This window comes from Zonotrichia albicollis, chromosome 4 (assembly GCF_047830755.1).
Source record: "Zonotrichia albicollis isolate bZonAlb1 chromosome 4, bZonAlb1.hap1, whole genome shotgun sequence".
Lineage (NCBI taxonomy): Eukaryota > Metazoa > Chordata > Aves > Passeriformes > Passerellidae > Zonotrichia > Zonotrichia albicollis.
Genome location: NC_133822.1, coordinates 57,169,071 through 57,195,772, shown reverse-complemented (window position 1 = coordinate 57,195,772; position 26,702 = coordinate 57,169,071). Strand labels below are relative to the sequence as shown.

At 35.9% G+C, this 26,702-nt stretch overlaps 1 protein-coding gene across 3 annotated transcripts in view; it reads left to right on the top strand.

The window, feature by feature from the left end:
- The window catches only part of IMMP2L (inner mitochondrial membrane peptidase subunit 2), a 419,753-nt gene that overhangs the window by 258,540 nt on the left and 134,511 nt on the right, over positions 1-26,702 (top strand). For 2 of the 3 annotated variants that reach the window (XM_074539896.1, XM_026790365.2), the window contains exon 4: positions 18,835-18,900. The exons of the other annotated variant lie outside the window; for it this stretch is intronic. In XM_074539896.1, the coding sequence (XP_074395997.1) occupies positions 18,835-18,900 (66 nt within the window). The remainder of the gene's footprint in view (positions 1-18,834; positions 18,901-26,702) is intronic. 3 annotated transcript variants of the gene reach the window in all.

Sequence of the window (26,702 nt, the reverse complement as noted above, 5' to 3'; positions counted from 1 at the left end):
CCTTCCCCTGCTGTTAGCAAAATTACCGTGCCTTGTGATGACCATGTAGGAAATTACACTTGGTGTGTAATTTCAGGCTCGTGGTTCTAGTAAAGTTGTTCACTTTTAACTTTGCTCACCAACTAAAGAAAACCAAACCTTAGAATTGCTTAAACTGATTTAACCAAAGACTGTGCTTTTCTCTGTGTAATCAGAAAGATGCAAGGATTTTAGTTCTAGCAATTAAAAGAATTACTATCGCTCTACAGTAGTTGCTGCTCAGCGTTAAAGACAAAACAAAACACCAATGCTCAAAACAAAACACAACCTGTCCCTAACGCCCCAAAATCTTTGTTACTTTTTGTTACTGGATTTGTGAATGCTGTTAGTTGCTGATTTCCAGCCTAAGCTTGTAAATTCTCCCAGAAGTTTGGTGACTTCATAAGCCACCCCTGTTGTAATTGTCTAGCCATGCCATTGCCAGTTTCTGCCCTTCAGTCCTGCTCATCATCCATTCATTCCATCCCACTGTTTTGTGAAGCTTAGTCTCCTGCTCACTGACAGTCTAGATTTTAGCATGTGGTTGCTCATTGCCCTGAAGAGATGTCAAAACCTGTGAAACTTCCTCTTTTCTGCTCAAAGTAGCAATTTTCTTTCTTGCCCTGAGCTGCACATCTAGTCTTTGGAATGATATTACGGAACCAATTGTTTTGCTCAACACATGAAAGCTTTCATTTTTTTGCCATCCTCAAGGGATGGCAAAGAAGAAGAAGAATTGAGAACATGCATGGAAATGAACTAGATCTTTGTTAAACTGGTTTAAACTCATCTGCATTGGGGAATTTGCATTTGTTTAATTAAAGTAATTAAAAATTTATTTCAGTTATGTTGCAGCCACTTTGTCATTGCTAATCAGGTCCTTGTAGTGCTTTAGAGATATATGAATTAAGACAAAGGCATTCTGGCTTAGTGGGTGGCCTGACAGCATAGAGCTGGAACTGCAAACCCTCAGGGAAACAGGAACAGGCAAGAATAGAAGGGACACAGGAGCAGTGGGCAGCTGGGTGGCAGTGCAGTCCCTCAGACCCTGGGGACAGGCCTGCAGCCCCTGCAAAAAATATTGTATGTTACAGCTGCTCCTTTTAAAAGAGTATGTAAGGCCTTTCTCTGTGCCCTCTAACAAATGTATAAGTTTCTTGTACAGAAATATGTAGTGCTGCAACCTGGAGGATCTCTCCAGGGGGCTCTCTCTGGGGTGAGGAGGCCTTGCAGAGGTATCTGGATAGCCAGGGAGCAAGGTGGTAACTCACTGCCAGATTTGCCACCTGGGACAGGGTAATCCTGGTCTTTGTACAAACAAGAAGCTGGAGGGAAACACACAGGAAGCAATCTGTGGGCCCTGGCAAGTTGGCCATGAGTCAGCAGTGCCCTGGCAGCCAGGAGAGCCACCCCTGTCCTGGGGGCATCAGGCCCAGCATCTGCAGCCAGGCAAGGGAGGGGATTGTCCTGCTCTGCTCTGAGCTGGGGCAGCCTCACCTCGAGTGCTGGGGGCAGTTTTGGGTGCCACAATTTAAGAGAGATATAAAGCTATGAGAGAGTCCAGAGGAGGGCAACCAAGATGGTGAAGGGCCTTGAGGGGAAGCTGTGTGAGGAATGGCTGAGGTCACTTGGGCTGTTCAGCCTGGAGAAGGGAACAGGGAAGGCAGAGGGGAGTCATTGCAGTCGACAACTTCTTTAAGAGGGGCAGCAGAAGGGCTGGTGCTGATCTCTCTGATCACCTGTGATAGGACACAAGGACATGGAATGAAGCTGTATCAGGGGAAGTTCAGATTGAACTGATTGATTGATTAGGAAAGTCTTTTCACTCAGAGGGTGCTTGGGCACTGGAACAGGCTCCCTGAGGAAGTGGTCGTAGCACCAAGCCTGAGAGAGTTCAAGGAGCATCAGGGCAGGACTCTTAGTCACGTGACTTAGTTTCAGATACTCCTGCAGGGAGCAGGGATTTGGACTAGATGATCCTTCCAACTTGAGATTCTATGAAAAGCAGTGTGGGACAAGGCCAGAGATGTGGCTGGAGAAGCTGATGTGGCTGTGTCCAGCCTGCCAGACAAGTCTTAAGGCATGAAGCCTGAAGGTCCTATAAGGTCAAGCTGGGGAGTCAAATTTGTGGATCAGGACTAGCAACATCCTATAAGAAAATATTGTATTTGCTGGTTAAGTGTTACAAGAAGGTTCCACCTTTTATAGAGGGCAAAAGTGATGATATCTCTGGGTAATTGGAGGTCTAATAATTATCTCATCCTTGTTTTGATGCTGAATGCATCAAATTCACAGATTATACCACCAATGAAAGACCGAGTGATATAGGCTCCTCCTACAAGTTATGTATAACTCACTGTTAGTGATCCTTCAGATAGGGACCAGTTGACAAAATAATTTTTTTTCTATATATCCTATGATTTTTGGACCCACTTTAAAGTAAGTAAAATGAGCTCTTAACCAAAAAAATAACAAGGCCCTCAGGCATCTTAAGTTGGACATCTAGTACCACTGCTCATTTTACAACATTTCCCTTGAACTATGCTAGTAGTTTCTAATTTTTGTATGATTATAACCTGATCAACTGACTAGAGCACTGCATTTCCACACACGATAAAAACCATTAAATACACAGTGCACATTAGTGTTTATATGGCTAATTTTCTTTCCAAAATTTATTATGCATTTAAGAGCTTGTTATATTCAAATGGAGAAGGTTTTTCTAATTTGATTCATACATTTTCTGCTCCACTAGATGACTGATGAAATTGTTATTCAACAGTTGGGGAGAAGACTGCATCTGTTTCATTAAGATACTCACAGTCTAAAATTCTTCTGGAATGTATACAATCTCATTGAACTGCTGCAAGTAATATACAACACTTTCACAAATGAACTTTGTGTTAAAAATTCTAGTTTACACAAGTTTCTATTCTCTCTTTTCTCCTTATCTCCAAAACAACTTCTTGATATCATTAATTTTTTAAGAAAAGAAATAATGCATTTTTGTTCAGAATACAATTAGGAGCTGTTACTGTAGCTTACAAAATTTTTCTTGAAGGAACTGTTGAATGTAATCCATAAACTTTCTGCTTCTTTGCATTTAGAGTTTTTTGAAGATAGATTGTGACTTTCCATAAAATTTGAAATATTTTTTTACCTTTTTGAGTATAGTTGCAATGCTATTGACTTTTGCAAACACTGAACTACAGATCATTCAACCAAAGTTGAGAATGTGTTTAAAAGACTCAATGTGATCTCAGATCTGGCAAACAAGCATGTTGCAGATATTTATTTACTCAACTAGCTATCTGCTGGATAAACCAGAACTCAGCTGTTAGGGGTCTAAAAACTATTTTTATGTATCTCCTTTCATGTGAGTGTTCAAATGAGACAAATAGTTTTTACTTTACGCTTATTTATTGTTTTTTTGGATCATATGCTGTTAGTCAGGCTTCATATTATTCTATCTGACATTTGAAATTTTTCTACTTAGATGTCTATGTTCTTAATTCAAACAAGTTAACCATTTCAATTCACCAAAACATTAAAGTCAAGAAGAGAGAAATCTGTTACTTATTCCTCAATTTCCCACTCTCACTAACACAAACAGAAGCCACACCATTCTTTTAGGTTGCACTGTGATTTTTTTTTTGCACTTTTTAAAAAATTTATTTTTTTAAATGAGGTTTTCCTTTGGCTCCATTCCTTCTAGTTCATCCAAATTTTGCACCAGCTAATGGAAGGCAGTGGAGCAGAAGTGGGGACAATGTTTAAAGAAATGAAGATGAATGACTACAGGAAATAATGTGAGGGGACTGCAAGGCTTATTTTCCCCTGTTTAATTGTTTTGAAACAGGCAGCATTAAATTATTCATAAAGAAGTAATGGTGAAAGCAGAGTAAGTTTATAAAAGAAAAAAGATCTTGCATCTGTCTTTGAATTGGCTAACAACTCTCAGGATGTAAAATAGTTTTAAATGTTTCTTATCTGTGTCTTGGGAGAGAGAAGCTCTTCTAAAATTGCACAGAATTTGTCATGCATAAAAATGGCATTGGAAGTTTTTCTGTTTGGCCCTATTCTGTACATCAAACTTAATTTTGAGAAAAAATTTAAAGGATGTTGGACAACTTCAAATGTGAAAATATTATTAACACTCAGAGGATAATTGTGATTAAGCAGAGAAACAAAAATGCAATAGAAAGTGACCATTTATCAGAATCTTCAAATGAAAGTAGAATGCCAAATTGTGTTTTAACCAATCGCAAGTTATTAGGCTCAATATCAAGTTATGTGAATGAAGTCTGATGACCTGAAATCTCAGGCCTACATATACATTATCAACATGACTGTTTCATGGTGGCTACCCATGTTTTCCTTTTTAGCTCCTGACAGAGAAAAAATGATTTGATCCTTCTTTTACTGGAAGTTAGAGTGACTTTGTCTTATAGTTGGTGCTGATTAGTAGGAATTCTAAGGATAATTGCCATCACCGGGATAACAGACTTTTGTACATATCCCATTTTTGTAGGGATGTAAGAAGAAGCTTCATGTGATGGGGACATTGCTAGCATGTACATACTAACTCTGCACATGTAAGAAGTCAGGCTCGAGGTTTTTTCCCTTCCTTATGGACCCTAAAGTATATAGAACAATGAAAGAATGAACTCTGGTGAATTAGCTATGAAGTCCATCCTTTGAGCCAACATGACGCCATATGTATTATCATAATGTCAAAGTTTAACCACTAACAGCTCGCTTGAATTACAGAAGTTCAGCCCAGGCTGTGTCAGGTTTCTTTGAGATGCCTCTCCTTAAATATACTTCAGATCTTGCCTTCAGATTCACGACAGGTATTCATGCTATATTTTGTATCATTGCGGATACCACGTGAAAATCCTGAAATGATGCAGAGTTTTCTTTCTAAAGCATAGGAACTGAAAAAGAGCACAAGTTAGCCACATCATTCTCCACATTTTTTCATCCAACAGTGATTTTGTTACAGTCACAGTTAATCTGTTATCTAATTATCAATAGGTAAAGAGGTCTGTGTAGAATGTTGTGTAATGTAGATTCCTCTCTCAATTGAAGACAACATATAATGATGATGGGGAGGTATTTCAACCATTTCTTTTATCTGTAATTCCCCGTACTTTCTTTATGAAACAGAAGTGTAATAAAGTTAGTTCAAACAAATATTTATTGTTTCATGGTTGACTGCATTGACTGGAGTGACCCTTCTGTGAGTGTTTTATTTGTGGAAACTTGTGTGCGAGTGTACCAGCGGTACAGAATCCCTCACCCTCATGAATGAATTGGCTTGTTTTGTGGGAGATCAAGGGCTCCTCTCTACATTCAAAGAATTAATGCTGCCTAATCCTAGCAGTGACATGCTTGTGAACATCTAATGGAAGAACAGATTTCATTGTTTTTCCTCCTCCAAGCTGATAAACAGTCAGGAATTTGAGGGATTCCCATTATGTTTTATGTGACAGATTTGTACCACAAACATCCTTGCCTGCTGAGAGCTCCTTGCCTGTCACTAGTTGTTTTGCTGCTGGTGACTCATCTTGACAACTTGAACTGATCACAAAGCATAGAAACATCTAGTGTTTCAAATGTGACAACTATTTTTAATAAAATTTTGATTATGTTCCAATTAATCATTTGTAAATCTTAGTTCCATTGCATACCGTCTGCACAGCAAACTTGAATAGCATAGATGAGTACCCTGGTAGCTTTTTATCAAACATCATAAATCATGAATGTCAGTCACTGCTTTGAATGTACAGAGAGTTACATAAGTAGGAAGGTTTAGTATTGCTATTCAGTTAAAAAGAAACTTAACGTAATCTAACTGGTTTTGAATTATATAAACCCTTCAAACAAATCTCACAGATGCTTTTTATATTCTTACACAGCTTCTTTCAGAGAAGTAAGGTTATACTTCTACCATTATGGCTCTGACAGCCTTACCATTACCCTACTTTCTAAATGTATTGCCAGCTTGAATTTTAAGCAAGTGTGTTAGTAACCATTTCTGTAGTGATGCGTCATTTGAAGCACATATGCAAAAGCTATCTTTAGATTTTGAGCCAGAAGTATACAGCTAGTGCCTCAAAACTCTACATCATACAGCTTAAATATATTCCAGTATATATTTTGTGCTTTTTGACCGCAGTAAATACTGATCAGGAATGTGCAGTAGAATAACAGTTGGAGAATCAAAATTATAAGGTTAGACTGTTCTAAATAATTAATTTTGTGATACAGTAGTCACCAGTGTTGAAAAGAACTACAATTTCCCAATTTTTACTCTTACTTTTTGGCTGTTGGTAACCCAAATAATTTGTATTGTTCTTGCTTTCTTACAATAAGAAAGCAATGCCAGATGCATGAAAGTCTGTGTTCCAAACTTGTTGCAGATATTCATCTTCAATAAAAAGACTTTAAAATCACAAAGGCAACAATGCCTAGCTTGAATTGGCTGGATTAAACTTTTTGTGTTTCTAATTGATATTCTCTGTCAACAGAGACAGTTAATACATTTAAGAATTTGTCAAGACTGTCTGAAATATACAGAATAATATGTAAACTACATGTATAAAATATTTTGCAGTACAGCCAGTAGAATTTCGGAGAAGTTTCGGTAATCCAGGCCATATCTTGCCTTTTTTCCTCCCAATTGCTAATACTGCTAGTACTTCCAGTCACCAAAAAGCAAATAATTATTCTTCCACACTAATGTCTCATACAACCTGGTGTCGTTAGTCCTTCTGGCTTGCATTTTACTTTGCTATCTTTCTGACTGTTTTCTGTGAGAGGACTTTCTCCTTTTTTTTCTTCTATAAAGCTTTCAGAAATAAGAATTTTTCTTTAAAAAAACCCTAACCCATGGATCAATGGGTTAAAAGAAACTTAAGACTGGCCCAAAATTTTCAAATTTTAGTAATACTGGAATTCACCTTTTTCTTAATTGATCCAGTTAAAAAAGATGAATATAAAAAAATATAAACTATTTGTTTGAAATATGGATATATTTCTATCCACCCATGGATAGAGGGTGAAGAGGAATTAGTCCTCAGAATGTGAAAAAAGTTTCTACAAAATTAAGTCTATTCTTTCCCTCTCCCTTCTTATCTCTTCTGCCAGTCTCTCCCTTATCTAGCAATATTCTAAGCAGCATGTCACTTTCTCAGAGAAAATGGTGACAGGGACCTTCTGTGGGAAACTGTCACCTAAGTTTGGGTTTGACAGGCTGGATGGGGCTAGGATGGGGTTTGCTGCTGCCTGAGACTGAAGAATTTGTGTTGGGTGGAATAACCAGAGCGGACTGAAGCGTGGGAGGAGCTGGGAAGCAAATGTGCAGACCAAACCCTGGGGCTGTGTGCACAGCTGGGGCAGAGACAGAGCTGATTGGCCTTCCCAGCAAAGGGGAGCACTGTCTATAAAGCTTGTAAGCTCCTATGGATGAAGGGGAAAAAGCATCTGTAGATATAAATATTTTACTCATTTATGCTGTTCACTGTTGATGATAGTTCTATCTCTTTAATCTTCCTTTCTTAATATTTTAAATAAATACATTTGCCATCATACAAGAGAAGAAATGTCTTACAGCTCAGAATCTTAAAAATCTCATGGCGAAAACCAACATGGGGCACTGTTTTATTCTTGACAAACGCCTCAAAGTTCTTCATGCATGCTTAAGTGATCAAAGTCTCTTAAAACAATACCCTTAGTTATTGTGAAGGGTTGTCTTCTTCTTTCTGTGGAAGCGCATAAGTAGAGGATACTGCAATTATTACCAAACGGAGCAAAATTTTTGGTGACCTGCTGACACAGAAGATTGTGTTTTGGGACAGAATATAATGTGGAAAAACACTCCCTATTCAATTTGCTATTGCCTCTTTTTGCTAAATCCTCATAAGTGGGTGATAAATTCTAGTACTACAAGGATTTCTGTCACAGCAGCCAATCTAAGGGTAGTTCAGCTTGACGTCATCTGCAGCATGGCCACCTGCAGATAATTCTGTAGCTAATATAAAAGTGGAAACTGTGAAGCAAAAAAAAATCCAAGTTTAGGTTGGTTTATTTTTATTGTCAGTGGTTTTACCTGTGTCCAGTAATCTTATGACTGTTCTTTTTTTGAAGCATGTCTATTGGGGTAAAGGGTAACTAGAGGTCCAATTGTGCCAGGAACCCACGTCTTAAGAGAGGAACCCACTTGCCGCGGCAAAAAGTCCAAAGATGGACAACACTGGACAAAACCAGACCAGGGAAGAGCCGTTTTTATTGTTGGCACATCAGTCTCAGAACATTGTTCCAATGGAGATAGGATGTTAACAGCTTGCTGGTCTACAGGGAAATGTCCCAGAAGGTAGGGTAATACGGAAGGACATAAAATCATCTCAGTCTAGATTTCAGCCAATCATACATAGAACAAGACATATTGACAAACATTCTATCCTATCTTATAAAACATACGTAATGGTAGTTAAAACAAAGACTGGTTCATAAAAGACAAAGAACAGAGCTCTATTCATGCTAACCTTCTAAAGATATACATTAAATAACCTTGTTGCCATCCTAAAGCCAATTCGACAGAGGCCTATTGTTATTTGTCACGTATGCTCTACTGCTTGGGAAACTTTTCTGCTTGCTTGGGAAACTTTTCTGCTGTATCTACAATGCTAACAAAACTTAAGTCTAAGGCCTGTACACCTTTTAACCATTTCCTAAAAACCCTCTAACTTTAGGGATTCCAACACATGTCTTGTAACTTCTGCAAATGACATTTTGTAACTGTGGCTGTGTTTTGCTAATGCTGTTTCTCACTTTTTTTCTGTATTCTATTACAAAAAATACTAAATGTTCAGCTATATAAATCAGTTATTCTTTAGCAGCATTCTCTATTTCTGAAATGTTATTTTATAATATAATTGTATACAAGTTCCAGTGAAGTTAATGCTGCACACTCTGAAAATAATTTATATATTCATGTGCTTAGTGAGAACATGGAGACATTTAGTATTCTATCTTATGGACAGTTTTTTTAAATGATCATGAATAGAGATACAAAATTTTTTCTTAGTTAAACTTCCATCTCTACGCTTTACTAGTTGGAAGATAATTGATTTTCATTTTATTTGTCATAAATATGCAAAAAAGTATTAGTATTGCATACAGCACTATTAAATAAAGAAAAGAAGATAAATGATCCTGAAATCAGGACTTCTAGTGACCTCTGTAGGGAACTTTAAATTGGTGGTTTTTTTTTTCTTTTCTGTGAATTGACATTGACATGTCTTTACTCTTAAACTTTTTTTTACTAAGAAGGTATATTACAACTATATAAAAAGTATACATTATATTGTTATTAGTCTGTACTTTACCTCTCTGTTAATACTTGCTTTCTTGTGTTATTTGAAAAACAAAATCTGCTATAGATATTTATGAGGTAGATGAAACAATATTTTCTAGAAGTTTATCTTTAATCATTTACTGTCAAGATGGCTAGACTGAGCTGATGTCTGTCTTCTTTTGTAGTCATTGAGGAGAGAAAGATACTCCTCCAAAGACTGATTCATCCCACTTTAATTGTTACACCCTTTGTACTGACTATAACAGACTTGACTCATCTGAAAGGCTTAGTTTCTTGACTGTAGCTGAGATTACATTTGAGAAAATATATCCAGCTACTTAGAATTATCAAGAAAGAGATTTTCACAACAGGTGCTCGAAAGAGCGTTAGAAAAATTTAAAAAGCAGTGTGCTGATAGAGTTTAGGTGATTTCAAAATAGATTAAAACTTTGGCTTCTTCAGAGTCATATTTTTTAACTAAATATAATGTTAATCCTATCTGACATGGTAAAATTAGTCTCCAGGAGAGACAATATAAGAACCAGACTTCTTAATGTTTATTATCTCAAAATAAATAATGTTTTGATTCCTAGGTCATTGATGTTTGTAACACCTAAATGTGCATCTAGTACTTTTTTTAATAGTTGTGGTGGTTTTCTATAACTAGAAAAGTTTTCTGGCACCCCATTAGAAAGGAATAATGATTGAAAATTGCTGCACAATGTGTGGTGTGTAGATACAATTGCCATTTTAGGGTGAGCAACTGATTACTTGATTTTGTATGCATGGAGGAGGTCTAAAGCCAGAATGGAAGAAGATATAGAAATGCATAAATCAGCATAATTTTTGATCATTTTTATAGGTAATGTGTAGATTATTTCGGTTATTTCCATCTAATATCCCATATGGCAATGTAAGAATTATTTACAAGCAATTGATTACATTTTGCAGTGTTCTGTGCATTTCCTTCTGTTGTCTACTGCAATGGAAGTAAGTAATATTTTTTTTCCATTACAGAGTAGAATGTTTGGACAGTTGTAGGAAAGATGAAATGTGGCTCCTACATTATAGCATAGTGGTTAATGAAACAGTGCATACATTACTGTTTTTTCTTAAGCATAGAAACCCAGGTATTCTCCTTCCTAGATCAGGCTAACTTCCTATTTTGTAGATAAATATTTCTATGTATGCTTCCAAAGTCAGAGGTTAAGTCAGAGTTACTCAACCCTTTTGAAAAAGGTGAAGAAAAGGTGAAATGGCCGGTTAAAACAGCAAGTAATTAATTGAGTCTCTCTGTTAACAGGAAGAAGGTCAAGTGCACATAACTATTGTGATTACACAGCCTGCATTACAAGCAGCTGAGTCATTTAGCCTGAAAGTGGTTAGTTTGGAAGGCTGAGAAACAATTAAATGTGATTTTACTTCAAATTAGTAGCTATACTTCCAAGTTACTGTAGTATTTTGAGGTTTTTTCAGACTCCCTTGTCATGTTGTTTTGCAGTACCAATTATTTTTATTGCTGTGAAGCATTTTATTTAGAGTTTTTAATTGTCCTCCTTTTTTTTTTCCTTCCCTTACTATAGCTAAATAGATGTAATTTAAAAATGGTAATTTCTAATTGAGATGTATTTAATTTTTTATTATTAATTTTTTACTTTCTCCTTTAAATAATTCTGAATTTTTTTCAGATGCACAATTTTAATTGCCTGATCCAAAGTGTAGAAAAGATTGCTTAATTTTGTCATGTAGGAATCACACATCTAGTTAATACTGGGGAGAATCCACAGTTACTTGCTCCTGAAGACTAATTTATGTGCAATATCCTTCCAACACCTTTGAAAAACACTGAAAAGCTGATGCTGCTGATGTCTCATCATACAGCAAGGCTGCAATTATACATCATGCTGTAGATTTACCAGGGGTAACTCAGTCGTTTTGAAATTATGCAGCTCTTTATTAATTTCCCTCCAACTCCATCCTTAGTGTAGGAGATCTGTGCTAAATAATGTCTGGTACTGGGAGATAACATTGTGGATGTTTATTTCCATGGTAGCTACTTTTTCACTTTAGAGAGTTACTTCCCGCTCTGCTTAAAAGCTCAAGACTAAGCCAAATTGCGGAGAGAAGGGAAGGAATGGAAGCCCATTAGAAAGGGAAAGCAGCAACAAACATGCAAGAAACAGAGAAACATGATTGGAAAAGACCTCCAAGATATTTGAGTGCAATCCTTGACTGAACACCACTTTACTGACTAGGCCATAGCACTAAGTGCCACATCCACTTGTTTCTTGAACCATTCTAAGTACAGAGCTTGAGAGAATTGTTTACTTGCTCTAACTATGGCAACAAAGCGTTTGACTCCTTTTCTGAGGCTTCATGCAGGTGTTCTATTCAGATTGTTATTTTTGTTTAGAGGTTGCTCACAATTCACCAAGAAATTTCAGGTAAGCATTGTTCTAGGTTATACACAAATAGTTTGAAATGTAAGAAAAATAAAACACTACTTTTCCACCAGTGCATGCTTGGAATCTATAATTACTATAAGTAACTACTTTCAGTAAAAATAAAATGGTTTTTTTGGCAGTGAATGATTTTGCTTTCACAGAGGTTTGACTAAGGAGTGTTAATATAGTATGGAGTTAGGAATTACAGGATGTTCCTAGAAGCAGTTTTTCTCATATTTTTAATGATGTTTTTATACATGTTTTGCATGGGAGATGCTGAGCAAATCAAGCATTACCAGAACTTATGCCTAGCCAGTTGGTGCAACTGCTGTCTTTAAGTACTTTGTAAATTATGAGTGAAAAATCGTGAATATTCAAAATGTTTCACTAAACTAGTATTTATTAAGTCTGGGCCTGCTTCCTCAAATTTAGCCCAAAGGAAGTCTAGGGGAATCTGAGGAACTGTTTTTGATGCTCTTGTTATCTGCTAACATTCTGAAAATTTCATATAAATTCTGCGTAATATTTCTGTTTGAAAAAATCGCTAATCTAATCTGTTTCACTTCCTCTAAAAGTATAACAGAGTTTTAGACCACAAAGGGGTTCAAAAATTGATACTGACAGGCAAAAATGGTCTCAAACAGTTTTTGTAGTATGGAATACCATTTGAAAAATGAAGAGGCTGAAAGACAAAGCAGAATATGCAAATGACTTCATGACCTGCAATAAATTTCCAGCATTCAAACAAAGAGAAGGCCCTTAGGAATGTCTTATCTAAGAAAAATAATCACATGGTTTATTTCTTATTCTTATTTCTTATTCTTATTTCTTATTCTTATTTCTTATTCTATTTGTAGAAGCTAAAATACACTTAAAGACGTTAATTCAGGAATAGGTTTTGTCAAGCAAACCTGGTGTGTTTTAAGTGTAAAATAATAAAACAGCTAAGTAAATATAATTTTGATACAGGCTGTAATACAGGTATTTCTTTTCTTCAAACATTCTTTTTAGTTTCACATTATATTTTGATCAAGAAATTTTCCTTTTATGGAGTTAATGGGAGACATTAGATAACAAACAGGCTCTGTTCAGATGTGAAGGTGTAGATATGGTTGGAGGCACATTTGTGAACAGTAATATTTCCAGCAGATTGCTGTGTCATCCAAAGTCAGGTACTGGTTTTGTCAATTGTCTTCATAAATCATTGGCCAAGTGTGCAAACAGTGCAGGGAAAGACAGGGTAGCATGATATGAATCACATGGTTGGTGTTCACAAACATGCTCTATTGAATATGAAGTGCAAGTAGTGATCTAAAATTTATTAATTGTTTTAGCTAGCAGTTTACTCAGAGAAGGCTTAATTACCACTTTTGGTGTCTTTTCAACATCAGCTCCCAGGATGAAAAGGATGAGCTTTATGCCTGACTATACAAAAATAAATGGAATGTTAAGAAACAGGAAATAAATTTTTGATTGAGCCAGCAAATAAGGGCATGTTGCTCTACTAGATTCCTATATATGCTAAGAAGAAAATTAAAACCTTTGAGGAGTTTGAAAAATAGTAACAAAGAGGGGTCCAAGAATCGGAAAATTATGTGCTAAGAATTTTAGGCAATTCTGGCTGATGAATCCAAGAGAAATTTAAGAAATAATGTACCCAAATCTTTCTTCATGAAGAAGAAATAAAATGTTGCGGAGTTTTCTGCCTTGGAGGAGAAGGCATGAAATTGATATTGAACTAGGATAAATTCAATTTTGAATGCAGATGCAATTTTCTAATAGCAAGGATAATTAAACTGTAGAGTAATTTCTCTGGATGTTAGTCTCATTCCAACTTAGACTGTTGAGACATGATATCATAAGGTTCTTTAAAAATGCTTTCTAATAGAATTAGATACTGTAAGAAAAACACAAAAAAATTATCTGTGGGCTACAGCAGATAAATTCAGTGATCAGTGTGGTCTCTTCTAGCATTAGAGCTTGCATCCTTGAGAAAATATTTTGTAATTTAAGATATTACATCCTGATTCTTCATACACTTGAATAAGACTAAAGACTGTAGAAGTGAAAAGTAATTTATGTCTTAAGGCACCTCTAGTGGCTGTCTGATCTCACCACCCACTCAAGGCAGGTGAGACTCTGAATTTGGGTCAGACTGCCCAGACCTGTGTCCCATTGAGCTCTAAGTATGTCTGTGGTTCCCAGCCTCTCAGGTCAAACTGCACCACTGGAATTTCCCTTGCTGCAGCTCATGTTGTTTGCTAATCGCTTTTGCTGCATAGCTTTCCAAAATTTCTGAATTCCCAATCAACAGTTAGATAGATGACAATGGTAATTGAACCCTTTGCTTAATCTCTAATCTGCACAAACCTGATTTGCTTAGCCACTGCTGTTACATTGCTCTTCTGTTACCATTATTTTGGTGCCACTTTTTCCAGTTGTGAATGCCTTTCTTGTACTGGTGGGTCCAAACTGAACACAAATACTAAACCTGGTACTGGATACATTTATTGCAGTAATTCTGTACAAGAGAAATTGATAACAGGAATGAAAAAAAAAAAAGCAAGAATAAAATTTATAATTATTTTTCCTTTCACTGTTAAATTGCATGCTATTTGCCACAATATAGAAATTGTGTCATAACCTATGATGTAATTAGATATTACATTTATTATGAGATTCTGTATCTGCATAAAGAAGCATGGAATTGAGATGAAAGGGACTGAGAAAAATGTTAAACAGATTAAGAATATTTTGGTTTAGAAAATATGTGCATATATTAAGTAAATTTCCATTCTTATACAGTATTTAGAATTGTCTATGTTGGATCTGTTCTATCATAGCTATGGAGCTAGAAGGAATGAAAGAGTGGATATTGCTACATATTTACTTCTGTACAGAGTTTGAGCATCAGCTGCTATACTGGCAACAGGAAGCAAGGATGAACAACAGAAAATAAGAAGGAGGTAGCTCCACTGCTTATCTTTCCTCTTCCTTCAAGCATATTTTTTAGGTAGAGCCAGCAAAACCATACTGTGAGGTTCTCAGTTCTTTAGATATATTAATGCCGCTTATTCTGGACGCCATCTACGTTTTAGTTACTCCTCTAGCTATTTAGTGGATCCCCAAATGGATTGAGAAAGAGACAAACAGCATATTTTCCCTCTGGCATTAATCCTGGAAATTCCCAGAAGTGTAGACTCCAGCTATGCTAGAATTTTTGATGAGAGAGGAATTAGTTTTGAGAAATGAAGAGCTCACTGAGTGAATGGCTTTGGATCACAATGTTAGGCTGAGATCTCAAAAATTCTCTCTTATCCTATTTTATGGAGTTAAATCCATTTATGTATCTGGCATTAAAAGCATAAATAGAAGCAGAAATTTTAATTTCGAAGAAGATGGTCTTCATTGTTTCAGTCTGTTTATATTACAACAACACAGTCCTAATTTCTTCCATTGCCACCCTGTAAATGATGAGCAAGTCACATGAAACTCAATCTGAAGTAAACTAAGAATAATCTGAAGACAAACTTTGAGGCTGCTGCCTAAACCTCTTGCTTCTATCTCATAAAAAGTTAAACAATTTTCTAACAGTAATATACATACTTATGCATATACATGAATAAATAGATATATTCATATAAAAATTGAAAACTTTAGGCACTTTTCTCTGCAACTTTTTAATAAATGCCTGCTATTAGTTCTGTTCTAGAAGATCCTAAATTGCTATAAAAATTCCAACAATTTTCAAACAGTGAGCACAGACTTTTTCCAGGTTGTCTGTGATAATGGATGGGTAACATTAAACACATGTAGATCATTAAAGTATCTAATTGAAGCTATCCCTTTGAAATATATTGTCTGCTTTTTCATTGAGTTCACAGAATCATGTCTCTTTCTAATGCAGGTACCAAAAAAAATCTGAGTGTTTATTCAAGGAAAAAAGTATTACTGTGTGTTGTAGTATTTATTTATTTAGACAGTGCTTCTGTTATTTTGCTAGGATCTTAGGACATTTTCTAAAAACATTCTCTCTAGAAAAGCCAGCAGAAATGGAAGTTTAGGATGATTTGCTGTGGAGGTTCTTAAAAAGACTGTACTTAAAAAATTCGAAGAACGAAAGAAGACTCAAATGACACATGCACAACCAAGAAATGTTATGAAAATTTTTCGTTTGATCAAATGTTAATTAGCTCATTGAGCAATTATTTAAAATTGGGCAGTATCCACTAGAATAAGTAAATAATCCAAGTGGTTGAAAGGGAGAGGTTTAGGAGTAATATTGACTGAAATACTCAGTTGCTAAATATGTAAAGAGAAATCTTTCAGGGAATTGTCACCATTTCTATCTGACAATCACTTGCTAAAAACTGGATTTTTCTGCTGGCTATATAATTTCCTGTTTTTCCTGGGAAATGTGCTTTATGGCAGTGTGATCCCACACTGTTCTCTGCAGGATTGAACGTAGAAGACAGAAATGGCCTGTGTGTTTTTTGTGATTTCAATATTCAGTGAAATCCCAGGGTTATGCTATACCCCATTCAGGAACGCATCGACATCCATCACTTCAGAGCCAGCCTCCCTTACCTCCTGGCTCTTGGAAAAAAAACATTCTGCTCAGCTCCTGAAAATCCTTGGCCTAAAAGTGCCGGCATTATTGGCCACTTTGAGCCTGCTCATCTGTCTTTTACCAGTCCTTTGCCATTTTAATGAATTATAATCAGAATGTTAGTACGAAATTTATTTAAAAAAATGTTTTGGTTCTAGTATTAAAAATATTACTCTTTCATAATAATATTTGCAAGAAATTCCTTGAAGTTTTTCTGATGGATTGTATTTGATTTAAATATGTCATTGCTAGCCATGTAACCAAGTAACTTCTCTTAGAATAACTACCCATACCTCAAATTTAGAGAGATGTTTTTCCAAGGTCAGTAGAAATTTTTGCACGAGAACAGAAAATTAAGGGAGATCAATAGTTGCATTACAATATATATATTCTAATCAAGTGGAGATACCTTCTGGGAAGTTGCTGAGAACCTTTTTTTGAAAGTGAGGTGTCAAAACAGAACAGAATTTTGAAAGTGAAAACATAAAATCTGTTTTCATTCAATCTTTGAGAAATGCACATTTCATCACATACATTATGTATTATCATTTCCATTACTTAAATTTTACATGGGAAATATTACAGCTTGAGCTTAAATATATTGACGTTTAAATCAGTTAGCAGTAAAGTAATTAAAAATATTTTAAGTTTATAACAGCTTAAAATAAAGATGTGTTGTCTTTTCATAGACTGTGCTTTGGTTGAGAATAGGACATGGTCAATGCTCAAATGAGTGCTCAATGAAGTAAATGTTGCTTGCAAGGAGCAGCATCAGAAAGTGCTGTGGACATTCCATATATTTAAATCATACGAACATCTAAAACTTGATTAATTCCTCCCAAGACTGACATATAAAATATGATGAAACTGTGTGCTCCTGCCTTAAGAAGGAACATGAAATGCAAGGCTGAGCTGGAATATGCAACTATTCATGTAAAATTGATGCTAAATAAAATATTACTGTAAATTACATAATGATTTGAAAATTTGTGTGATAACTAGGGAATAAATATATGGCCTTTATTCATGTTCAGTGTTTCTCATTGCTTGTTGAAAATAGGTTTCCAGGCTTGGTAAAATGTAAAGGGAAGCTATTTGACATTTTCAAATTCAAAACTAGGCTTCTTGAATTTTATTTCATTACTTTGAAAGAGAAATTTATTTCAAATGTATTGACATGCACACACAAGAACAAATATTAAAACCTCAAATTAAATTTAAAATATTTGGGTTTTTTAGAATAATATTTTAAAAAATAAACAAATAAATCTGAACTCATTTTTTTATTTTAACTATTGGAACTCAAAGTGAACCTCAAATGCCTTTAGTCATGCAGCAGTGTGGGCAAGCTTTTCATCCAGACTTAGCTCAGCTTTGCTTTTTAAAGAAGTGTAATCTTACCATTTGACCAGAGATGAGCTCAAAGATGGTTTTAGCCATGAAAACTGTAATATACACCTCTGTAAGTGGTGTGTCTAGCAGATTGTACTTGAAATCTTAATTGCGAGAACCCAAGCATCAACAGAAAAGAAAAAGTTTGTTCCTTCCCTGACTTTTCTGTGTACAAGCAGCAAATAAAAATATTTTTTTAATAACATGAAGGTTATTCTTCTAAGTTTGCATAGTTAGATAATTAAAAGTGAAGAGTAAAAAAAAAAAGGTAAAGTTTAAAGAAAATGAAAATTTATGGTGAATATATATCTACATTAACCTGTCAAAACTACAGTAGAATAACACTTTTAATAGTCTATTTAATAATATGCATCCAGGAAGTTGGGATATCCAGGCTATACATGCAAGTTCATCTTTGCTTTCTCATATTATTATGTAATGTATGATCAGAATCTACTCAATTAAAGATGCTGTGGAGAAATAACTTTAAATGAAAAACAATGCATTCAGAAGCTGCAACTTTCAGAAATTTTTGCAACTTTTATTTTTAAACTTTCACAATTCCCTAGGCAAGGCTTACCTAAATTAGTGATAGATATTAATATAACACAGGAAGATTTTTTTCTCCCAAATTGATTGAAAGACATAAATGTTTAACACATTTTCCCAACAAATAGTGGGGGATTCAGGTTTTAATACATTAATCTATTTGCAAAGGTACCTTCCCCATTGGTTCATGGGATGCTTTACTTTTAGTGTTGTGGAGTGTATTTTTCATGATCAAAGGTGTGTTGATTATTGTGCTGTTTGCAAGGAAGTCATCAACTGCTTTCAGTGATGGTTTGCAGTGACAAGGATTGCAGTAGCTTCACTTCCCTTTGGAACAGTGTGACTGATGCTAACTCAAGGAGAACATGGAATCATCTAATGACTTTCATAGTGTCTATTTCTTTCATCTTCTTAAAACAATGGGAATGGTACTGATTGTGTAACCTTATCTCCTGTCTCAGGTCTCCTAGAAATCCTGAACAGAAGATCATTAAACGAGTGATTGCTCTTGAAGGAGACATTATTAAGTAAGTATTTTAAGCCTTAGTCTCAGAGTCTTTATAGGAATGGTGCAGCTTTTTTAATGTATTTTAAATCAGTATCCTAGACAACGAGTAATTTCTAGCATTTTCTGTCTGTTATTAACAAGGATGTCAGCATTGTACCTGTCTGTTTTTTAATGAGAGGAGAAATGTTACACAAAACTACTCGCTCTCTTGTGAAATGTGCATGGATACAAATAATGCTTGTTACTGAGAATATCTCTGCCACAAATCGAGGCAGGTTATTGTACAGCAGTTTTCAATGAGATTACAGGGCTATGATTTTTTATTTAGAAACTCCAGCTGCTGTTTTGCATTGTGGTGGGCAAGTAGGTTGCTTTTAGCCTTTTGTTTATTTATTTGTTTGTTTGTGGATCTCATCTTTGATATTTTATTTTATTTTATTTTATTTTATTTTATTTTATTTTATTTTATTTTATAGAAAAAAGAACCCTCATAGATTACTGTCTTCATTGTAGTTTGTAGGCATCTTTAGGGAATATGGTGCAACTGATTTTGAGTAAATTATTCTATCAGGAAAAAAACCCATTGTAGCAATAGTAGACTCTAGAGTACTTCAAGACTTGGTTTACTCTGACAGATAGAGCTTCCTACTGGGTCTGGGTGGAAATAAATTACCAGTAGGTGTAAATAAAAAGTTTTTGTGGGAACAGTATTACTTTGAAGAAAATGCTTGCTTGAAAAGGTTTCTTTTTCCCAGGTACAGAGTGGAATAGGCATACAGGTGGGAGGGTAAATCCCTGGTTTCCCATTCTAAGATGTGAATGACCCTGGGAGATCTCAGACAATATGGCAGATTGTGACTCAATTAATTTAGATAATGATTGTTGCTCTGGTGTAGTGACTGCTTGAGAAGTACTTGACAGCTGCAATTCTAATCAAGGGTTTGAATTTGATCTCAGTGCACCCTTAGTTAATAGCATGGGCACTGTGAAATATGTCCACATATTTTTTTTTCTCTTGCAATCAGTATAGTTCCTGTTTTATTGAAAAAATCTGAATTATGTCAGTTTGAGAAACCGAAATAGATTGTTGCGTCTCTGTTGAAGCAAAATATCTAGAACAAAGGAGACAATTTGATGTCCATCTACAGCTAAAACCAGCTATCACTTTCAAGTGATAAAGACAGAGGAGTAGTGTGTGTACTGTCTTTTATTGACCTGTGTCCTTAAGAAGGTACTTACATTGCTGATATTAGTGCTGTGAGTCATATAATGATAAGAATGTTATTCATGTTTCAGTATTCCTCATTCATTTCTGTGGCAATATCAGAAAGAGATTGCAATAAAAGGTAACTTCAAGGGCTACTTTACATTGTTCTATGTTATTAACATGTTTGCCTTAATTTTTGAAACTGAGTGTAGATTTTGATAAAAAAAGGAAATTTAATAACACAAATTCTAGCTTTAGGAAATTAACTCTGCTATACATTCAAACTCTTTAAGACTTGAAACTTTTCATTAACATTAGTGGGTGTTCCTGGCCAGATGGACAAAGGTGTGTGGCTCAAGTGCATTCAGAATACTGATGAGCCTGCAGGTTAGTGAATCACTCATGGACACAGAAGACTGTACAATGATCCTCAGTTTTCTGTGTAAACCTGGTTAGATTACTTTATTGATAGAAATACTGATAGAAATCTCAGAAGTTCAGATGTGCATTTTTTTTTTTAATTTGAAGATCTGACAGTCGTCCCAGAGCTTTTTGCTGTGTGTCATGGTCTTGGCTGGGGTAGAGTTAATTTGCTTCCTGTAGCTGGTACAGTGCTGTGGTTTTTTGCTTTAGAATGAGAATTATGTTGATAACAAAGTGATGCTTCAGTTTTTGCTGGGTAGCGCTTACCCTATGTCAAGGACTTTCCCATTTCCCATGCTTTGCCAGTGAGAAGGAGCACAATAATCCAGGGAGGAGCATGGCCAGGACAGCTGACCCAACTGGCCAAAGGGATATTCCATGCCCCAGAATGTCAAACTCAGTGTGTAAACTGCAGGGAGCTGGCTGGAGGGCACTGATCACTGCTTGGGGACGGGTGGTGAGCAATTTTATTGTGCATCACTCGCCATTCTGGAGATTTATTCCTCTCTCTTTTCAGTAATAACAACAACGATAACAGTAACAAAGATGGTAGAGTGAATATTATTGTATTCATTTCTGTTATTGCTATTAGCATTACATTTTATTTCCTCTCCATTACTAAGCTGCTGTTTCTCAAGCCATGAAGTTTACCTTTTGTTTCGAATTCCCCTCCCTGCCCCTGGCAGGGAAGGCTGGAGTGAACAAGTGGCTGTGTGGTATTTCCTTTCCAGCTGCAATTAAATCAGACAAGCAGTATTGCCATGGGCTGAGATAAGAAGAGTGATAGGCAATATGTTCTGTGATTCTGTAGTTGTGCTTTCATAGCTGAATGAATTATCTTCATTTGATCCATTTGGAGCATGACTAGGGATAATACTAGAGGGCTGTGTTTTCTCATGTTATCAATTAAATTAAGTTAATTAGCATTTTACTGTTTCTTAATTACTGAAAGTGATGAAAGATCAGACAGGCAGAGCCATTAGTGCCATAGGAAAGGTCCCTTATATTTTGACTTTACCTCAGGAGCTGACTCCATGGCAGAAAAATCCTGTTTTTCAAATCCTAATTCTAAAAGTATTTAATGAAATTAAAATTGTGGCATTTTAAAAGTAACAATGACTGACTTAGAGTTTTTGAAAAGGTGTGTAGGTGAAAAATCTATAATAGGTCCATTTTCACCTTTTATTTTCTATTTTTCAGGAAGTCAGACATTATACTACATAATAATTTACCTTTTGAAATATAATTTGAGGCATTGCAAAATGGTACAAATGCACTGAAATAAAAACACTGTCATTACAGTTTTCTATTCTTCTTTCCAGTCTAGTTGCTAGTGCAGGTGAAGTGAGTTTGGTAGTGTCTTGTAAATCACTAGAAGCATACAGTACATGCTACAAATCTGTAAAATATAATTTAATTTAGATAAGCTGGTACAACTTCCTCTTCAAAAGAATTCAAAGAATGGACAAAAAAATCCCCAGTTAGTCCTTGCGAATGAGTCTATAGGTCAGCTTGTATACAGACAATATTGCAAAGTGTAGCTCCATAGATCAGAATTTGTTTTGTTTTCCATGGACTCACAGGAGAATTAACTTTAAGTAGAAAATCGGTTCCTGAAAATTGTTTAAATGATAAGTCTTCCAGAGGAGGCCTTATTTTAAAAGTCAATATAATCTAATTTGTTAAAAATTAATGTTGGTATTATAAAACACTTGAAAAAACTTGAAATTAAACTTACTTATCTTAAATGCATTACTTGTAATTCAAAAATCTATAATAATCTTTCACAGATGAGTTATGGTTTGTTTTCAGTAACAAAAATAAATGACGGTTAATGCAAAGGAAACCAAAATTGGTATTAAGCTAGTAAAATTTGAAATTAAGTCTATTCAGTATCTTGCTGAACTAATTTGTTTTCCTCCTGTCTGTCACTGTTCCACAGATCTTCAGGAGCTTGGTGTGCCTGTTCTTTTCATCTATTTGTTTGCTTCTTAATACGGTACTTGAGTTAAGAGTGATTAGTGAGCCTTTAGGAAGAGTAATTTTTTTTAAAAAAGGTTACGTCTGGCAATATTGTTAGGCTCTTCAGAGTTAGTGTTCTGAGCTGAATGCTTCAGGAAAATGTTGTGTGTGTTTACATGTTGCATCTTGCAAAATTGCTCTGAAGATATGAAAAAAGAAATACTCCTTGTTTCTCAAAGCATGACAATGCAGACATAGATCATTGCATTATTAAACTGTAGGTCTAAACCAACTTTTCAACAAAAACTTTTCAACTTGTATTACAGGGCTTATAATTAAGTTGTAGAAACTACTGCCACAGGAAGTTAGGAAGGAAAGAGGTATAATGGGATTTGTAAAAGGGTAGAGAATTAATAGAAATAAAGCCCATCCATCAGTAGCTATTAAATGCAGCAATTATTTTATTAACATTATGTACTCCTGTTGACAAGTTCATGCAGGCTGTTATATTTTTTCCAATCAAAGATCCCATACTTCCTTAAATTATAAGTAAAATTTGGTCATTTTGTCTACTTATTGGAGAAAGCTTTCAGCTTCAAACTGTCATTACTCATTGCAGGTGTTTGGTTGCTTTTTTTTATTCTCAGAGAGTTGGTGTCAGTAGCATCACCCTTTAATGTGAACAAGACAATCATTAAGGAGTTTTTATTGTTTTGGAGCTTTTTTGTTTTACTGAATCAACTCAATTTTGTCAGATATTTGGCTGCCATTTTTTTCCCACTGAGGTCCAGGAATGATTTTCCCACAAAATAGCTGTCTCCACCCAGAGACCATACTGCTGGATAACAGCTTGTATTATCAGGCACCAAAAATCTGTGCCTGCCTCTAGAAAGCAGAGCAGCCTTCAGAAAAACTCAGACTTTGCCAGTGTCAGAGCCCAAGAATATCTCTGCACATAACATCTTCAGGGCAATCACCTGGCAGGAATTACGTACAAACTTTTGCTATTTGATCATACAGAAGCAATTTATGTTCACTAGTGCTGTAGCAAGACACTATTTGTTCGCTCTTTGCTTGCTGCCCCAGCACATAGGCCACTGGTAACTATTTTGGGGTACTGCTTATGTGATAAGGTACTGCTTGCAATGGCTCATATCTAGAATAGGAAAATGGATTATCAGTAAAACATATTAAAATCTAGAACATACAGTTAATGATGACGCACAGGGTATGCTTAGGGCTGTGTTCTATTCTCTTTACCAAAGTCTGCTTTGTCTGTCTGGGTTATGAATATAAATCTGTGAGTGGTCAGATCAACATTGACAGGAGTGGTAGATCTGCAGAAGTGAGAACAGGTGGTACTCTACAGAGACACAGCAATATCCTCATAGATTACAAATTTTGCAATATCTTTTATATTGACTGTCTTCTTCATATTGTTCTGTCTTGGTTCTTTATGTACCTAAAGGACATAGTAGCAGTTAAATTACCTTAATGAAGTCTCTTCATCCCCTAAAATATTCTTATTTTGTGTCTGTGTGCACAGAATGTATATGTCACCAGTTTATATATCTCTGCAATTTATTTGGTAGTACTTACCGTTAGGTACTGATGGGATTTTTTTTAGCTAATGAAAGGTTTCTTTTAGGTTCAGCTGTACTGCTCTGTTATGACTCTTTATCATTGATTGTATTCTTGCAAGTCTCCTAAATACAGTTTCCATTGATTTTTATTCTATTTCTGTACACGCAGTCCTTGCATGACTGGACTCCATTTCTGTAAATGCAAATGATGGGAATGTATATCTTTAACACAGAAACACAGCATCTTTAACACAGAAAAAACAAGATTTTCTGTACCCATAATGAATTTTAAAGGTTCTGTAAATCTGTAGACCCAGTAGTAAAGGTACAAAAAGCTGGATTTCTGAAATTTGGCATTATGACCAGGGCTGTGATGCATACAAGTGTTTTAGGAAAAGAAAAATACCATTGTGTCCTAGACCACACATAGATTTCAGTGTGCATTTTGGAGCAGAAAGACAAAAGTAACACATAACAAGTAGAGCAGAGGGCCCCATGCCCTCAAGCTGAGCATGGGCAGCATGGGCAGCAGCAGTTGCCGTGCCAGGAGATGTTGGCCCAACTGGGCTTGTTCAGCCTGGAGAAGAGAAGGTTTGGGGGTGACCTAACAGAAAGCCCCCAGTATCCATGGGGAAGTTAGCAAGAAGGTAGAGCTAGGCCTAGTGGTGCACTGGCCATAGAAGTTCAGACCAGATTAAAAAACCCTTCTCTTTGAGGATGGTCAGGCAATGGGGCTATTGCCACAAGAGCTGTGCCCTCCATCCCTGGAGGTGTGCAAGGCCTGACTGAATAAAGCCCTCAATAATGGACCTCGTAGCTCACCCTGGTTTTGGCAGGGGTTTGGATTGTGACCTCGTGATGAGCCCTGCAACCTGAACTATCCTATGATTCTACGACAGCAGATGCTAATTTTCAAATGCATGACTTCACATTTAGATGAATGTTTTCTCTGTTGGAAGCTTAAAAAATGCAGTGTAGTCATCTCATTTAAGACAGCATGTCTTTCATAGATATTTTTCTTTAAAGAAACACATTTGATTTCTGTTTCACTGAAAGTTGATTTGCTGCCAAACCATCAGATGGTTAGAAAAGACATTCATACAACTAGAATCATCCCAATGGGAAGCTCAATAGGTTGTCTTTATAAAGATTTTTAAAAAGTGAGCAGTGAGAGAGTAAAATGCGTTAACACTTTAAAAATCCAGTAGTTAATAAAATGCCGTCATGTATTTCAACTTTTAAAAAATTACTTTTTTTTGCAACCTATGGGTAAAAATGTCATTGGTCATCTGAAATTCGGCCTTGAAATCCATACTTAGACATCAGAATAAAGGGTGTGTTTAGTAAAAATGTTCTTTGTTCTGAACAGCTTAGAAGTGCATCTTCTCAGTGTTTAGATGTCTGGTTAAGCAGTTTGTGGATATAAGCTTAGCTTCATTTCAACTCTGGTACTGATCTACGTGTATTGCATTAAAAGCTCACTGTGACAAGAACAAAGATGAGGGTAGGAGGAAGGAAAGAGTATTAAACCCATTTTATAGATGAGAAAGTCAGGATGAAAGATGTTGTTGTAGGCTTATGCTTATATAAGAAGCTTGTGGAACAGATATTAACTGAGCTCCCTGGGCTCCTCATCTCAGAAAATGAACAATAAGTTCATGTATTTGTCAGCACAGATTTTTCTAGGTGTACTGGAAGGCAAGCAGGTTCAAAACCTGGAAATTCATGCACTTTCCTCCTGTAAATGGAAGCAACAATTTTTATTAACTCAAGCAGTATTAGAACCAGACACATTCTTATGTTTGCAATTTGAGGAAAAACATGCTGAAACAAAATACTCTGCTCTGAATAACCTAAATAAATCTTCCTTGTTATTTCATTTTAAAGCAGGGCAAAAGTCCTCTTTCCGTCTTACTTGAATATATTTTGTGTGCTGAACCCAGCCAGTGACGCTGTGAAAGAGTTGTACCCACATACCATAATGAGTAGAAAACCATCTTGCAAGATAGACTCCGTATGTGCTTGTTTTATTATCTGCATCCTTATTCTGGCTTCAGAGTCCCAAATGATGACTTTTTTTATGCGTGAGGGGATGGGGGGGGTGTATGCAAGTTTCCATCTGAATTTCTTTGTCTCCTTTGAAGTCAGATTTAAGCAGCCTTTCTGTTCATTTAGAATTGAGTGATGGTCAGGTAACTGCAAATGACTGAGGTGGCGTTTTTTAAAAGGTTTTCTTGATCCCATTACATTTCTACGCACAGACACACAAGCCCACTCTTCCCTCCTGCCTTCCATTTCCCAGAACTGGAGATACTACTCGCTCATGTGATTGATTTAAGCTGATCACATGCATGATACTACTCCAGTCTAATGATAAAGCTAATTTCCATCTCCACTCATGTGCAAGAAAACAACAGCTGCATCACTTTTGATGCTCTATATAGAAAAAGAGCAAAGCTTGCCTCCAGTGCTCTTCCTAAATGCTCATATTTCCATTGCTTTCACCTGGGCTCCCTTTTGGAACTGCTGAAAGCAGCTTAAGTGAACACCATGTACTTGTCATTGCAATGAGCTGACAGGGACCACATGTCTGCTTACCAACTCCAGCTGAAGCACAGTAACTCCTTAAAATGCACCGGCACTGCC